Below are 18096 nucleotides of genomic sequence, written 5' to 3' on the forward strand. Positions count from 1 at the left end.
ATCACTTTCAGATAACCTCTTACCCCCTGCCTGAACCGAGGGAACTTTTTTTTCAAGTTCGGTATTACCCAAATCTCAAAGCTTCTCAACTGGAGAGCAAGTGGGTAATGCCTCATTTGAAAGCTAAGACCAACAAATGTGATCGCAACTTTGTCGCCTTGTTTTTGTCACATTTTTTAAGCGTTTTTGTGACGCTTTATGTGTCACGTGCTTTTTTGTCATGTTTTCGCCTTGTTTTTGTCACTTTTTTGCAGCGGTTTCATCTCGGTTTCAGTTCTATTTTATTAGGTTTTGGGTAAAGCCAAACTGGAGAAAATGTGCTCGGTTCAGGTGGGGGTTAAAGGAATAGGCCACAGTTTTTACATACTGAGATACGTTCTTAGCTTCAGCCTCTCCTAGCATAGGTATAGCCCAATGACCGCTGGCTGCCCTGCTTTTTGACCACGAACGTGGGGGCTGCCATTGCTCCGCCATTGCTGTAGTACCTCCATATCGCCATTAGGCCCCCATTAAAAGGAATTGGAGTTTAGACACCTTAAAAACAACTTTAACGCCTGGTTTCAATGTTTTCAAACCTAGACTAGGCTAGATATTCCTCCTGAGATAACGCTGGGTTAATCACAATATATGAAACCAGGCTGGTTTTCGTAATATTAATTTTTTGAAATCTCGTACTTAATGAGGCTCGGACTGTTAGCATTGGAGCAGCGCTACACGTCACGCTTCGTCAGAGCAGGGGAGGGGGAGTCTGTAAATCCGCCATGAATTCCCCCATGGCCGTGGTCATTCTGGTAAATGGGGAGGAGTGAGCATAAGACGTCCATTTTTTTTACAGTCTATGGTATAGCCCCAAATTGGGGTGAAGTTGGAAGCTACAAAGCAGTTCCACGTTTTCCTTATTTAAATACAGTTACGTGAGCCTAAACAGGATCCAAGTCTAGTTACACAAAATTAAACACGGATAAAAAGGTGAACTATATTGTAAGGCGTAATAACATAGGAGCACTTTGACGTCCGTGCAGTAATATCTCACTTTAGTCCGCGGACCTCAAAGTGTTCCTAAGGTATTATTATTATTGATTTTTTTTTTAGAATTTGCAGCGGGCTAATTAAAAGTGGGCCACGGGCCAACTCTACTTTGGACACCCCTGCTTTAAAGCATCACTTGACTGTTCTTAGCACCTTCCCCAAGAGCTGTGGTCAAACTTTCTTCCTCAGATTAACCCATTGACCAGTAGCTATTATAGTTTTATATCTTAATTTCCCCCTTCCCTTTTAATTAAGCTGATCTTCATCATTAGGCCTGGATGTATGATGTGTGCGTGAATGAATGATGGTCGTCATGATGGTCGTGAATGTCAGTCTCCCCCAGGGGAAACCACCACTGAGTAGGGAGTGAATGTAAAAAATGTCTCATGTAAAGTGCTTTGTGACCATGTCTGTGAAAGGCGCTATATAAATAAAGATCTTCTTCTTCTTCTTAAATGATAAATGCAACATTCATCTCCACCATAACTTATCAGGTTTTCCGATGTAGGTTTTTCAATGAGACTGCGGATTCAGTTCCATTCATTTCTTTGACATTTTTCTGCAGATTTGAAAAACCCCGAAATCGTCACGCTGAGGAACCTGACAAAGGAAAGCGCTGGCGTGTACAAGTGCACGGCCAGTAACGACGTGGGAGAGGAGAGCTGCACCGTGGAGGTCAAGATGCACTGTGAGTGACCCCTAAAGCTCTTTATTCACACACGTCGCAGATACGAGGCGAGACCACATCCAGTCTGTATATGCTCAACTCACTTTGAAATAACTATGTTTGTTATGCATTGATAAATACTTCATTGATCAAAGATGTAAATAGTTTTACTAACTGTTGTTTATAATTACAAGCTAAAATAGGTCTTAGGTCTTAGGTCATAGTAGCAAAGTGCACCTGAGTCAGAAATGGTTGGGGTTCGGAAAAGGGTTTGAGCCCGTGAGGTTATGAGTGTAAACTTATCTGTGATCTCAGCAACACAGGTAATCAGTATGTGCATATTAAACAGACATTTGCAAAAGCATTGAAGCATTTTTATCAATCATGAACTTGCAGGTTGCAGTTATAACGTTACAAAAGTAAAGCTCCTCTTTTCTCCCTAAAAGTTGTGAAATGTGCTTATAAACTCTTATTTTCAGTCCACAACTAAGATTTTCTACTTTACTAATTCCCACTTTGAATGTTTGTTGAAAGAAAGATGCAGCCTTTGATCTTGCGCTGGCCTTAATTCGTTCACGAACAAAAAAAAAAAAGAAGTTCAAATCCATTCGATGACATTACCCTTTGCCACCAATTACGCCGCTTTCAATTTCCATCGATAGTCAATTATCAGCGCTAATGCGGGACACACTTCCAGGTTGTGACTGGGCTGATAACATAGGATTTCACCTGTGGACAGTTGAACATGTGACGGGATAAGGAGCGTGTTATTAATGACATCGTGGACAGAGCAGCGAACGGGAGCCGCACAACTCAATCCGATGTTCCCTTTATCGAACCGCTGCCCGATCAATCAGAGCCTCCTACAGGCGCCAAATGACTCAGGCCGTGGCATCGCCAAGCGGGAGGTGGCAAAGGCCCGTGGAGCTAGTTTGCAAACACAGGTGATGTGAGGACAGAGCTGTTGATATAAGGTGCTGGATTGTGTGTTAAATGGGCACAAGTAAGTCATGTGATGGATTTAAAAGTTGTTGAATGATTAGGTGTATAATGTCTTAAAAAGCATTAAATTTAACATTGCATGACTTTTTACATACAATGTCATTGAAAATAACAGCAATAGGTTTTGCTGAAAATGTCTGTAACTTACACACATTTTTCTTCTAAACTTCTAAACTATGAGATTTACAAATGAATGAGATTTTTTGCGTTTGTGGCATTACAGATATTTTGTGCAGGAATTAAAGGTAGTGAACAAAATCTGTAAGGCCACACAGTCATGTACAGGAATTAAAAGTGCCCCCTCCTTGATCGCCACCTTAACGTGGTGGAGGGGTTTGAGCACCCGAATGATCCTGGGAGCTCTAATGGGTGTGGAGCTCTCTCATGGCAAACAGGTCCTAGGTGACGGGTCAGATAGAGAGAGGTTTGCCATGAGAGACCCTACCAGGGGCACGAAGCCCCCGACAACATAGCTCCCAGGATTATTCGGGTGCTCAAACCCCTCCACCACATTACGGTGGCGGTTCCAGGGGGGGATATACAATATACATATGCATGTACAATCTACGTATATAAAAACCTACAAGAAAAACTGAAACAAATATGATCCTGAAGCATCATAGAAGACACTGGGACGGAAAGTAAAGGCGCTAAGCTACGTAGCCACCCATACAGCCACTGGGTCACTGAACGGTCAAATACACACTAATATTAACTCAAAAGTTGCATAGTGCACCTTTAAAATGGCATAAATTAAAGCATTAAATCTGACTTGCTGCCACTCATATTCCCCCCTGTGCTAAGACAGAAATATGGGAAGAAAAACTATTATTATTGCAAGAACCAATGCTCATTGTATTGTAAACCCCAAAGGAAGGAAGGTATAGATTTTTCTACCCTCACCGAGACGGAGCACAACTATTCCCAAAACGCAACCAAGCCGTGCCCAGGCGCTTCAGAGGGTGGAAGAAGACTGGCACCACTGGCACAAACAGTAATAAAAATGATAAAACACTGTCAATGCAACTATTCAGGACCCTCAGTGTTCACATTATTTCAAGCTTATTTTCGTCACTTCTCTACATTGTCCGAGCTGATGTGCAGTGTGTTGTCCCTGCAGATGTGAGAGGAATGGGTGTGGTCGCCGGTGCCGTGGTGGGCGTGTCCTTTGGCGTGCTCCTCATCATCCTCATCATTTGGCTGGTGTTCCGCAAAAAGGAGATGAAGAAGTACGAAGAGGAGGAGACGCCCAATGAGATCAGGTACGGCCCTGCCAAAACCCTATCGACGGTCTGCAAACTGTCTCTTAGCGCGTGGTTAAGCAGAAGGAACGAAGACAGGGAAACTTCTCCTCTGCATACATAATGAACATCTAAAACATTGCTTTCTGACTTTTTATACATTTGTGCAATAGCTCCTGCACCTATACTGCTATCTATAGGGAGGCAAAGCCAGAGTTCATGGTTCCTCCAAAGGCCCTCGCCTCTCACTGGCAGACAGCTGCAGTTTGTCAGTTCACTGTGTACCAAACTGAGATGTCAAAAGCCGGAAGAGCAGCAGGGTTTATCTAGATGGCAAGAAGTTTCCAGAAAATGAAATAAAACTGATCCTTGATTTTGTGTATGTTTGTTTATTGGCCCATAATTTGCAGGACTGTCCTTTTTCCTTTATGAGTTTGACCCATGTGATAATAGTTCTCTTGTGAACTACAGTACACACCTGCCATGTTTTTGTTGTAGTTTTAATGATAATTCCAGTTTGCTCTGAGATGAATATTTTTTTTCCTGTTTTCATTCATACATTATTGAAGATATTAAATAAAATATACCTGTGCTGTGGAGCCCAAAGATAATTCCCAAAAGCCCTAATACTATGTGATAAATGACTTTCAAGATAAGTGTAATAAAAATCACGGTAAATGCAAATTAATCCTTCTATATCCATGTAATGCAATATTAAAAGGGTAGGCAGGATTTATTTGTAAATATTTCATAAACATGACTATGTCCCCAGATATGATGTAAACATGTTCAAATCAAATATTAATTTAGCGGACGACGTGATGTTTACTCATTTTTGCAGTTATGGCATGATTCTATAAATAAAGTTGTTCATGACATGATTTATTGTCTTTTGCCATATGCTATGGTTACAATCAGCTCGCAATAAACAAGCAGAGTTAATTTGCAAAAAATAGATAAGTGCCATTGGGGAAAAAAAACAATTATCACTTTGTGTAGAAGTGTTTTCAATGACCAGAGCTTTGTCAGCGCCATAATAATATGTAAGTCTCTTGTTCTTAATTAAATCCTCACAGCTTTAGTTTAGTGTCACCTGTAGTGTAATTAGTCTTTGGAAAAATCTTAAACTCTTACCCCGCCTCGATGCGCCACCTTAACGTGGAGAAGAGGTTTGTGCAGCTGAATGATCCTGGGAGCTCTGTTGTTCATGCACATGGTAGGGTCTCCCAGGGCAAACAGGTCCAAAACAGGTACCTTTATACATTGTGCTTAACTAAAGTTAGTACAATGTAATCTGCTCTGTAACAATCTGTTATAACTTGTACCTATGTGGTTCATACACAATGGAATAATGTGTATTAGTACTTTGGAGGTACATAATGTAAGACATAAGACCCTTATGGTTAGGGCTTAAGGTCAGGGTTAGAGTTTGGGTCTTATTACATTATGTACCTGCGAAGTACAAATACATATTATTCCATTGTGTATGTAGCACATAGGTACATGTTATTACACATTGTTGCATAGAACATTACACTGTACTAAATGTGGCAGGTACAATGTATCAAGGGTAGTGTTGAATAAAGTGTTACCGAAAATGGATGGATGGAACTCTTATCCTCACGATCCAAACATGAATCTGAAATATTAATGTAGCATTTTATTCAGTGTCTTCCATGTTTTCCAGGGAGGACGCGGAGGCCCCGAAGGCCAAACTGGTGAAGCCCAACTCCCTCTCCTCGTCCCGCTCGGGCAGCTCTCGCTCGGGCACCTCCTCCACCCAGTCCATGGTCCACAACATGCCCCCGCGCCCGCAGCGAGCCTGCGTGCCCGCCGTGGCCGCCCTCAGAGAGAACTGCTCCCAGGCCCCCGGCTACACCCAGTCCCCCCCGGGGTACTCCCTCTCCCCCTCCCAGACCGGGTACTCTTCACACACGCACAAGACGCCCGAACCCCGCGCCACGCCGACCTCCTCCTCCACCACCACCTCCAACTCCAAGCCCAGCCCACCGCCCAAACTCAGCCCCGCCAACCTGGCTCGCATGGGGGCCACTCCGGTCATGATCCCCGCCCAGAGCAAGGCCTTCCAGACTGTGTAGGGAGGTAGACCTCGCCCTCTTTTACCCACAAGGCTCAGGACACGGCAACCAGCTCTACTCCATGTAAACAGTTCAACGTTGGGACAATCTTCTCAATTATAATCTTGCATATTATATTCTTTTTTTCCCTTCTGTAGGAAGTGATAATGTAATAATGGCCAATAACATAACAACCAATAATGTAAGAATTTTTGACCAATTTTAAATGTAAAGTCTGTAATGCAATGCCAATAATGTAGTGAAATTGTTGAGTCAAAAATGTAAACCAAGAATGAGATCATTTATATCAAAATGACAGCATGTATTGGAATTAATACGTTTTTGACAGTTTTGAGCAGTTTGTGTGAAATGGCTTTTATGAATGGCAGAGAAGTGCTTTTTGAATTTTAGACATTACACATCTGAAACTGTCAATTGTCTCCTTATAAACTGAAATATGAACTGAAGGTAATATAACATAAACTAAATTGGCATTGATGTCCGTTAATATGGCCAGTGGTGGTCAAAGTATACGTGGTTTCATCACTTGAGTAAAAGTATAGATACTACTGGTCAAATATCGCTTCAATACAAGTAGAAGTTTGCCTGTCAAATTATTACTAAAGTGAAAGTACTGAAGTATTTGCTCTGTAGAAAATACTTGAGTTTTCAAAGTAGAAAATAAAAAATAAATGTCAGGAAAAATGACTTTGCTTCTCCAAAAATCCTGTACGGCAACATGACGGGGACAAACAGCGCCACCTACTGTTTAATAGATTGTGCATTTTTAGGGTTTTGAGATGTACAAAACACATGGAGAAATGTATATATTACTTAGAAGCCTGTTATAGAAAGTGTGTATATGTATCTTTCAAATGGGATGATTGGGGGGTCTTTCATCTCCCCCTGGTGTCTCTGGCCAGAAAACCATGCTTGCAACTTGACTGCGACCGGGTCGGAGCACCAATACACACTAATGGAACCACGGAGAAAAAGCTAACAGGCTAACGGGCAAAGCTAACTATGGGCTAGCCCCACTTAAACAGTATTTACAGCCAAGTTTGAGTGAAAAAAAATGTATCTCCATCGTGTAATTGGATGTACAATATCCCTCTCTCCCTTTGTCTTTTCTGTCAGCGTAGTGTTTACTCTCACGGACAATTAATAAGTAAAAAAACGCAACATGCTACGACACCTGCAGTGGCGCTTATGGCCTCTAGGGGCATGAGTTACTTAGTACTGCTTTAAAATAGAAAGTTCTCAAAAATACTACTCAAGTAAAGCACAGATCCTCAAAAAGTCTACTTCAGTGCAGTACTTAAGTAAATGTAATATTATGCTTCAAACCACTGGCAATTTTACAGTAATTATCACATTATTTGCATTTTTGTCTCAATCGTTTATTACAATATTGGCTTGTTATTATGTTATTGGCTTATTGCATTTAAAATCAGCCAAAAATAATTCCGTTATTAGTCAATAAAAGGTTGCTGGTCATTATTACATTATCGGTTCCTACGCCCTCACGATTTGACGAACTTTTGTCAAGATGGCGGGACGATGGATGTGTTACTATGAAAGCAGTTAATGGAACATATAACACTGCATTTTAATGACTAAGGACACGTGGACTCTTCGAAAGTCCGGCCGGGATTTGATGCGACGCACCACTGACTGCAATGGGATGAGTGACGTTGATTGTAAAAAAAAAACAAAAAAAAACGACATATTCTAAACTTTAATGGGTTACATTGTCTCTGCTGTCTCCACCACATTCATGGTTCATGTGTACAGTTCTGCCAAAGTCACTGAAGTCACTGTTGAAGCCATTCCATAGAGGCATCACGCGCTCACTTTAGGGATTCAGAGTTCGGGATTGAATGCCATGAAGTGAACATTACAGGCATCAACATCCTTACTGTCACATTAGCCAAACGATTTGAGTGAGAAGAGGCTGTGGAACAACCATGTTAGCTGGGTCACGAGAGGCAAATACAGCAGGGGTCGAAAACCTTTTTCTAACACGAGAGCTGCTTTTATGAATTCAAAATGACAGCAAGCTACTTTAGAGGTACATGAGGTCTTTAGCTTTGATTGCACCCTGCATTAGATGTGGCATTGTTTCAGTAAGCTAATGCAAGATCTTGTGTTGACGATGGGAGAGTGGGACCACAGCCTTCTCCAGCACAGTCCAAAGATTCTCCATGGGGTTAAGATCTGGAGCCAGACGAAGCCTGGTATTGTCATCTTGGAATATGCCCGTGCCACCAGGGAAGAAGAAATCCATTGATGGAATAACCTGGTCATTCAGAATAATTCAGGCAGTCGGCTGATCTCATCATTTGGGCTCATATTGCGGATTCTAGACCTGACCAACTGCAGCAACCCCAGATCAGTTAGTCGAATCCAGGTGGAGACTTTTTCTTTGGCCAGATAGAGATCATATTTCATCGCAAATAAGGAATATGAACTTAAAGGAACAGGCCATCGTTTTTACATACTGAGATATGTTCTTACTTGAGCTTAGACGAGTTGATACGTACATGTCTGGTCTGTGTGTCCATGGAAGAGCATATGGTTGCTTTTAACTTCAACCCGTTTGGAGCTATAGGAATATACTAGGAGAGGCCAAATGCTAACAACATCTTTGGTCTTTTTGCGTGACTGAGGGCACGCTCAACGACCAGACAGGTACACATCAACTCGTCTAAGCTCAGGTAAGAGCATATTTCAGTATGTAAAACCGGTGGCCTGTTCCTTTAAATTGCTAATAATAGGCTTCTTTACCTATTGTTATTTTTGCAAATTGTGTTGGAAGCGCTCATTACTTAATCTTTTAGCGCACAGAAACTTTTGGCGCTTATGTAGAAACTGTAACTGCAGCTTGGAAAGAGCCTCGTAGCTCCTGGTTAGCTACAGGTTGGAGACCCCTGCTGTAATAATGTCCAAGAACTTTGTGTGAAACTTCAGTATTTAACATTTTTAAAAGTACAGTGTGACGAGTGTGACGACACAATCACAATCTACTGTATGTGTGTTATGAGGCAATAATAAGCAGGACAAAGGCTCTTTTTAGGAGGTGAGAAGGAGTTCATACAGTAACAAGCTAAGTCATGGAACCTTTCCTTGTTCTGAAAGAGTTATATCGACAAAAAATGTGGTCATTATGAACCACATACAACAATTCAGGCTGCCCAAACTGAATAATAAGTAAAGTCCAGATGCCTTGACTTGATCTGATCATGTCAGTACTCAAATTGCTTCCATGCTTGATACTTATCGGCATTGTTTCGAGGTTTATACTGGAGTTTTGAATGCACACATTTCAACTAAATCTTGTCTACAGACATACATGGTTAAATGTTCTACAAAGGCGTTCAAAGTAAAGAAAAGAATATGACATTAAAGCAATGTGAAAGAGATTAAAAGCAAAGGGGTCATGACTTAGCTTCTGTGTTCATTGTATCTACATTGTTTTCTTTTACAAAACCAAACCGGATTCTGGGTAATTCTGAAGATTGTTGCAGGCTCAAGTTTAAGCCTGTCTGAGAAAGTGCCACTTTATGACGGTTTACACTTCTTTTCTTTCCTCCGAGGTCAGACTGTATGAATGTGAAGCGAATTAAGAAGCATATAGGATTTCATTTGGTAGCAATAATTTTCCTCAATCTCATGCCAAGAAATTGATCGATCACGCGCAGACTGACGCACGGTCTCGGACTTACTGCATGATTGCCGACTCTTTTTTTTCTTTTTTCAGTTTTGCCAAAGTGGGATTGGTCTGTAATGTTATGACTATTTAGGAAACTACATTGTTGTTGTTCTTTTCCTCTTATGCCATTATTGTTGTGCATCTTCAGTTTTGAACACTTGGTTTTAACTTGCAGTATTTTTTATTACACTATTACGCAATGTGGGTAACACGACTTCAATTCGGATGATTGTTTAGTTATGTAGCTTGACTTCTTTTCTTTTATTTCCCAAGATTCTAATTTAAGTGCGGTAACACATAATTACGGCACGTTGTTTCGCTTCTAAATATGAATATAAAAATGTAAAAAGCTAAACATATGTGTATGTCAAAACTAGTCATTTAAGAGATTTCTTCATGAGCTGTAATGAGCAGTATGGAGTGCCTTTGGTTGTATATAAGCCCACCGTGAAGGTCCTGTATGAACAATAGTATATTTATGTCCCTCCATAAGGAACATGACACTAATCAGAGTTAATGTAGGTTCACGGGCCGGGCGCCATTTATAACTGACCTGCCGCATACCGGCCATAACTGACACACGGACACAGGACAGGCTCCTTCATCACCTCTTCTTCACCATCCTCCATAAAGCCTTCATTATTTAAAAAACAAAGTCTAGATGTATGTCACTTTAAGAAGTGTTTTCTTGAGTGTGGCATCTTCTCCTTCATAGGGGCTTCCGCCGTCCACACCACAATCTTCAATCGCATTCCACCGCGCTTCAAAACCTAATCTGGCTCTTATCCCGCTTTCCTCTTTCAACTCACCTCGCTCCGTCCCAGGGCACTCGAAGGCGGCGCGGTGCATTGTTCGGCCTGGTGGGTTCACTCGCAACCTTCGTTCAAGGGCAGTAGGGTTTTCTCATTGTCCCGGTTAATGCCAAAGTTGCGTCAATGCAACTGTGCGGCGATTCTCTGGAGAGGAGAGAGAGGATTCAATCTATAGACAGTGGTGCGGGGAATGGGGTTTGGAGACTTTGGTCGATGACAAAGCTACGAGTGTTATCGCAAAAAAACAGCAAAAAACGCCAACAAAAACGAATTCAGCAACACATACAAACTCGCAGAACAGGTTTGTGGTTTGCTGTTTTGCGACGTGGCTGTGATTGACGAAAACAGGGTTCACTTGATCTAAAAGCTGCACCAAAAGTTTGTCCTTTCACCCAACGATTTAACCTCTTAACCCCCACCTGAACCGAGCCCAAATCTATAAGCTTCTTGAAAAAATTGTGACAAAAATAAGACCAAAACAGCGATGAAAAGTGTGACAAAAAAGCGACAAAAAACACAAAAGAGAAAACAGAAAATGTGGCAAAAAAGTGATGAATGCGAGGAAAAAGCTCCATCTAGATGAGTTTTGTAGGTCTTAGCTTTCAAATGAGGCGTTGCACTGGCCTATAGGCGGGAACCTTTTAGGTTTGGGTAAAGCTGATATGAAGATTGGAGAGAAAATGCACTTGGTGAAGGCATGGTTAAGAGGTTAAGCAGGAGCAATCCCAGATTTAAATCAATGCTGGTGTAGTTCATGTTATATTAATCTGGCTCTTGCAGGTTTGTGATGATAACAAATATAAAAAATACAGTGGCTGTTCAAATACTGTTCCTTAAAGGTGCATTATGTAACTTTTTACGAGGAAAAAAAGTTAATACCAGTGCGTATTTGACCTTTCAGTGACACAATGGCTGTATGTGTGGTTAACATGGTGCTTTTACTTTCCATCCTGGTGGCCTCTAGGATGCTCCAGGACCAATTGTTTTGTTGTAGGTTTCCACTGCTGATGGACTTGTATCCATGTTCACGTATACATTCCATCAAGAAAACCTACGAGAAACCCTAAAAAACAGGAATACAATTTGTCATGGTGCGTTATAGAGGCCATGGGTTGGAAAGTTTTCGCATCAAAATTTGCATAATGCACCTTTAATCTTTCTATAATCTTCCAAGTAAAGCTCCTATACCTAATTTCTATTCTATTCTTAAACAACGAGAGAGTGAACAAATTTAATTCAAACGTCGTCGAGTCGTGCCCCAAACTCAAATCCTTCCACGCGTCCTGATTATTTACCTTAATAAATTCTGCCCGTTTTGCATATTTCATACGACATACATCTGAAATAGGTCACTCCTTTTGTTACGGGGAGTGAAACAGGGTAAAGGGGGGTGTTTTCCCCCGGAGGAGTCGCGAGGCACAGAGCTGGCAACGGTCCTGCACGTCCGTCGATGCCAATCCCACTAAGGTTCACATTCTCATTTGGTTAAGGGCGATCGATGTGGAGGAGCACGGACCTCTGCTCTCGCCCCCAGCCCCGTGAAAGCCTGGAGCGCGTCCATAGGCACTAAATTGATACATTGATGGCATGACTTGAATAAACATGAGCAAAACATGTGCAGGTCAGAGACAGACAAGGTGAACTTATCCCCGAACAACCAAAATCATAATTGAAAAAAGATTTGTGTAGCCGCCGGCGATAATCATCCTTTAGCTTTGTAGCACCAGCTTTGAAGTTAATAAGAATATAGTTTGGTTGCAAGGCTGAAACAAATATATATAGATGTTTTATGGAGGACAATAGTTCTAATTCTGTGGAAACTTGCACACAAAAAAATCGGATTAAAAGGGACTATACGGAGTTTAAAAATGCAATGTCCTAATGTGTAGAATGAGCTCAGACCTATTCGCCACAACTGCCTCTAAAATCCTGCACTGTCACTCAAACAGTTGTTAATTTGGGTCCGAAGTGCCGTCATGCACAAGCTTAATATAGAAGCTGCAGTTACGCATAAGACCTGAGGTGGCAGTATTGAGTATAAAATAACCACCCTGCATCCCTTTCGGGCTGGGAAAAACTTAAAACTATATTTTAGAGAAGTTTGAGTATTACACTCAAATTAGTATATATTATACATGTGTAATAACTTAGTGGAAATGAATGTATAATAATCAATAGTAGTAACAATATAAAGTCAGTGCAATCATATTCATTAATTTCATTGGCAAATTCAGATTTAATGTGACAAATGTGTTGCTCTGTCCGATCCCGTCAGACCTTGGAAGCTAAGCAGGGAAAGGCCTGGTCAGTACTTGGATGGGAGACCGTTTGGTAACACCAGGAAGCCTGGGTGAATGTAGTGAGTGAGTGAGTGGTTGGTGGTGGTTGGGGGGGGCAATGGCGCAGACTGGTTGCCTCGCTTCCGTCAGTCTACCCCAGGGCAGCTGTGGCTACAATAATACCTTACCACCACCAAGTATGAAGTGAATGAAGAATGCAATCTAAAGCGTCTTTGAGTGTCCAGAGAAGCGCTATATAAAGCTGATGCATAATAAATAAAAAATAATTAATGATCAATGAACAAACAAACAAGTGTCAGAAGATAACAGCATATGCACAAGTTTGATTTGCCAAAACGTCTATAGTTATATGCAGAATTTAAAAGAGTTGTTGTTGATATAAATGACCGCGTTCAACATTTATGGAGTAGCAACTTTGGATATTTCTTCGAAGAAAATTCCATCCGGGTCTAATTGATTCTAAAACATTGCCTCTGGAGAGACACATTGCACAAAACTCCCATAATAAATGAACAGGTCCTGAGTTGCTCCCCTCAGCGCACATGTAGCTTGTTCTTTTGCTCTCAGTTCCGAATTGGATCAATCGGCCGGCGGAAAACGGATTAGAGGTGTCATGGCGGCCCGACAGAACATCCCGGTTATCGCGCGGCCCGAAAGTTGTTCGGAATGTGGTTCGCGCGGCAGATTTGTCTTGGATTACGCGGCTATATGAAATACTGACTTATCGCCGGCGTCACGGGCCATGAGCCTTCTAGCTTGATAAAGCAGCCAATTTGTGCGGCGGGCGTCCTCTGTGGATTTCCAGCAGACAGATAGGAAGACGGGCCCCAAGGGAGACCTCCTGATTACCAAAAACAACCCCCATATTTCCCATAATGCCGCTAAAATCCATCCGAGCGAGGCCGGGTAGCTGATGGAAGGTAGTTTAGGAGCCGGAGCAGGTGCTAAAGCAGACTTTGAGATTGATTTTCTTTTTACCCACAAGGTTCCGACGAATTCTTATGCCAAACTTGTGTGACTTTCCTAAACAAAATACTTGTCTTTTTTGGCATCCTTGAGCCAAATAAGGCTATAGGTGTGAGTGAATGAAACAGATGCGAGTGACAGGACATTATTGTTGTCCTGTTTTGCATAAAGTCATGTCAAATTTGAAATGAGATTTTAATTTGTACATTGTAAACTGTCCATTTATCTGTTCATAGTTTTTTTTTTCCCTGTTACTGAAGCCATTTTGAGGGCATTTGATCATTTAAAAGATACAAAAACAGCTATGTTTGCAATACCTATGGTCCTTTTCGTTACTTGAAACCCATGGATTGGTAAAAAATAATCACAAAAAGCTGAGGAATGATGGTTATATGCATGTTACAGATACTAAACTAAAGGAAGAGTCTTTTCTTTGTCAAAGCGTATATAATATAAGATACATATTTCTTTTTCAAAGCTTATACAATATAGAAATACTACTCCTATAGATGAAATGTATGGTCATATAAGTCACTGTGTAAATTCATAAATATCTATTTTTGCTTTGTTTCTTGTATGCGTTGTACTCTGGACTGGTGTAAATAGACTGTGGCGTATAGCACAGTGCCAAAGGGACGTTCCTGTCTTCTCACGTGTTCTGTTGTATCTACTGTATGTAAAACTCTCAACCAAAAAGCCCATGTACATAGCCCTCTGCTCGGCGACACGTGTACATTTGTACAGCGACAGTCCAGTACTGTTTCCTCTTTCTTTTTTAAATAAAACTTTCAACTGGGATGCACAGAGACCTACTGTTTTCATTACGGCTCAGTTGCATGACAGAGTTTCACGTTATGAGATAGTATAAGTTCAGTATTAAATTATGATTATTTTTCATGCAAAGACAGAGTTCCATTTTCCAGGGGTAAAACTGAGACGTGCTCATGCCGAAATATACAATTATTTATCACACACAAATAAAGTCAAGTCTATGTCGGGTCCATATGGATATTTTTTCATAGCAGATTGTTCAGTAGGAGCGAAAAATGGCAGTCGTCGCTAGTGTTAGCATGTAGCATAATGCTACCATGAAGCATATTAGCATTCTCCTTTATTTATGGAATTATGGGCTGGTGAACTACTTTGCTCCTCTCTATGCCTTTGCATCTCTGTTGGTTAGAAAACTATATTCATAATTCAGCATTTGTTAAAGTAGTCTTGGAGTAACTATAGAAAGTTTTGTTTTCTCCCTCAACTGTTTTAAACATAACCATATATGGTTGATTCCAGAGATGCCGTCTCTATCTATACCCAGGGGCGCCGCTAGATATTCTGGGCCCAATGGCAGAAAAAAATTCTGGGCCCCCAACATAAAAAAATACATATATATCATTAAAAATGACCGATATACTACACTGACTATACAGAGTTTAAAAATTTTAAAATTATCTATTTTCCTCCCCCTACATGTTCCAGCCATGTCCTAATATGTAGAATGAGCTCAGACCTGTTCACCACAACTGCCTCTAAAATCCTGCACTGTCACTCAAAAAGGTGTTAATTCGGGTCTGAGGTGCCGTCATGCACGAGCTTAATATAGAAGCTGCAGTTACGCATAAGCCCTGAGGTGGCAGTAGTGAGTATAAAAATGACAAACTCGCATCTAGCCCCTAACGGCAAATTTAAATGTACTTACATTTACTTACAGTAAGAAGAAGAAGAAGAGCTTTATTTATATAGTGCCTTTCACAGATAAGATCACAGACTGGTTGGTGCTCTACCAGAAACTGAACAGACTGGATTTCCTGCAATTTGGTGCCTTTAAGAGGTGCCCAGCAGGTCACTATGGTTCACGTTGTGTATTATAATTTTCATGAAATGCTATTGTGTATGGCGACATTTTATTAATGCAATAAAATTGACATATTTCAGCACACCATGGAAAAAGAATGGTCCACATAAAGATTATAATCAGCTTATCGTCTAAATTCAAAATAAACATTTTTTATTTTGTATTTATGACAAAACACTGCTGCTTGTCAATCAGAGTGAGTGGGGCTCAGGCCCCCAGGCCTCTACTGCCTGTACTCTGCCCCTGCTCTAAACTTCATTTCTAACTGTGAGGTGCAGCCTCACACTGGTCTGTGACGACATCTCTGCTTTAGTGATAACCTGTGCCCAAAAATCGCGGCGTATTTAATTTTATACGATATAGAAACATGAAATAAAACAGAGGAATGAGGGGAAATTTTGATTTTCAAAACAAAATTGGATTAAACACAGCCTTCATTTTTGCATAGTTGATTTATTGACTTTCAACCTCTTAACCCCTGAGTACATTTTCTCCTGCTCGGCTTTACCCAAATCTAAAAGGTTCTCCACTGTAAATCTTAGACACGATTTTTATGAGTGGAATGGGGAGTTTAACCAGTCATATGCACTTTAAAGGGAGCATAATAGCAATAGCAAGTAGCCTAAGAAGAAGATGATGAAACAAGACATTTTGCCTGTTGTACATGTTTTGACTTGAAAGGTGACTGGAGCACCCAAAGGAAATCCATCTGAACATGGCAGAACATGCACAATCCACACAGAAGGACTTCACTCAGCCTGAGAACTGAACCAGGGACCTTCTCCTAATAACAGCTGACACAAGGGTCAAAAGGTATATTTTGACACTCCACTTACTTTAGCAGTTCTGACATTATCAACATTATAATAACTAAATCTATGTTGCAGTTTTGGATTGTTTGAAATGTGGATCTCATGGTATTTATATTATCAGTGCACGGTGTGATATTAACTGTGCTTATGAAGTCACGGGAATAGTGGGGGTCTATTGTATAGCAAACAGTGCCCTCTTGTGGACAAATGTGGCAACTGCGGGAACATACATAGTGCATAATGTTATACAGCAACAAATTCATATTTCCAAGTGATATGTGAATACAATTATATATTTGAAATTACAACCCAGATCTAGGCTAAGGCCAGTGTCGTCAAATATAGTCAAAGTGATGTATTTGCTCACTAAAATTAGACTAAAACTAAATTAAAAGTTGAGTATGAGGTTATGGCTTAATAAAAAATAAGACTAAAATCATCCAAACTTCCAATGACAGTTTGAAAGAGCCTTGTATCATTTTAATTCACTGCCAAAGGAACAGGTCTGTCCTTTGTCCATGTGGGAGAAGCTTCATGAAGCAGAGGACCTTGATTGAATATGATTGTAATATTATAATTCATTAAAATATGTTGTCAAAATGAACACTGGTTAAGGCTTAGCTCAAAGATGTTTGAAATCAACTTTGCGTGCTTTCCAAAGTTAGTTTTCGACTTGTTAAAACCGCTTGATTTCATGCTTTCTCTTGTGTCAACGGTGTTTTGTGTGCTAAAAAACAAACAAACAAAAAAAACAAGCCTTTGACTGTGAGCAAATACATCACTTTGACTATATAGCCTGGATGACTGAGAGCTCATGCAGTCACAGTATATAGGACTTAACTCTTTCCCAGCAGCAGAATGAACCCCCTTATACAGTTGCGGAGAACATAAAAGTGTCTATAAAGGTTAATTACTCAAAGGCCACTGTGTCTGCGCTTCATTCAGATTCCACTCGGTGTTTGACATTTGTGCCTGCTCTTCACACAGAACTGTCTCACGCCTCTATTTTCAGATTTGGGCCAAAATGTTTATAACTGCAGTATCGAGGAAGGCGTCATCACGGTCATGTATTTTATTACACTTTTTTGCAGCATGTCTTTGGAGGTAGAGGAAACTGTAGCACCCGGAAGAAACCTTTCTAACTGCCTTCAGTCTCCTCTGATCCTCTGAAACGGCGCACCTCCTCCTGGGTTTGTCCCTGTTTCAGAGCGTGGTGTCCCGCACTGGTCGGCTCCTCCACCTCCTTCCTCCTGCACAGCTCCTTCCGCTCCACAAAAGTCTTTCACCATCTTCTCCTTTGTCCCTTCCTTTTTTCCTGCAGCACCTCTTGTGACGCCTCCACTGTGCTGCAGCTGTGGGGAGCTCCTAGTGCCTCTTCAGTGTTTCAGAAGAAGAAATCATTCGAAGCTCTCAAGGAAAAAGGCAAAAAAACACATCTGTGGAGATTTTGATTCCCAATGTTGTTCTGTAAAGGATATAGTCAAGTCCATAATGGTGGCTTATGGTTTGTTGGTATTATCGTTAATCCCCCTTGATGGTACAAGCAGCAAACAATTTTCCAAACCCATTGATTTAATAACAATATGGGAAATATGAGGTCCCTAAAAGCAGGTTTATGAGACACA

At 40.9% G+C, this 18096-nt stretch overlaps 1 protein-coding gene across 1 annotated transcript in view; it reads left to right on the forward strand.

Moving 5' to 3' along the window:
• The window catches only part of clmpa (CXADR like membrane protein a), a 358126-nt gene that overhangs the window by 152542 nt on the left and 187488 nt on the right, over window positions 1–18096 (forward strand). The window contains exons 5-7 of the mRNA XM_079565669.1: window positions 1595–1717; window positions 3819–3960; window positions 5627–6861. Of these exons, the coding sequence (XP_079421795.1) occupies window positions 1595–1717; window positions 3819–3960; window positions 5627–6038 (677 nt within the window). The 3' untranslated portion in view covers window positions 6039–6861. The remainder of the gene's footprint in view (window positions 1–1594; window positions 1718–3818; window positions 3961–5626; window positions 6862–18096) is intronic.

The sequence above is a fragment of the Gobius niger genome, assembly GCF_951799975.1.
Source record: "Gobius niger genome assembly, chromosome: 11".
NCBI classification, from domain to species: domain Eukaryota; kingdom Metazoa; phylum Chordata; class Actinopteri; order Gobiiformes; family Gobiidae; genus Gobius; species Gobius niger.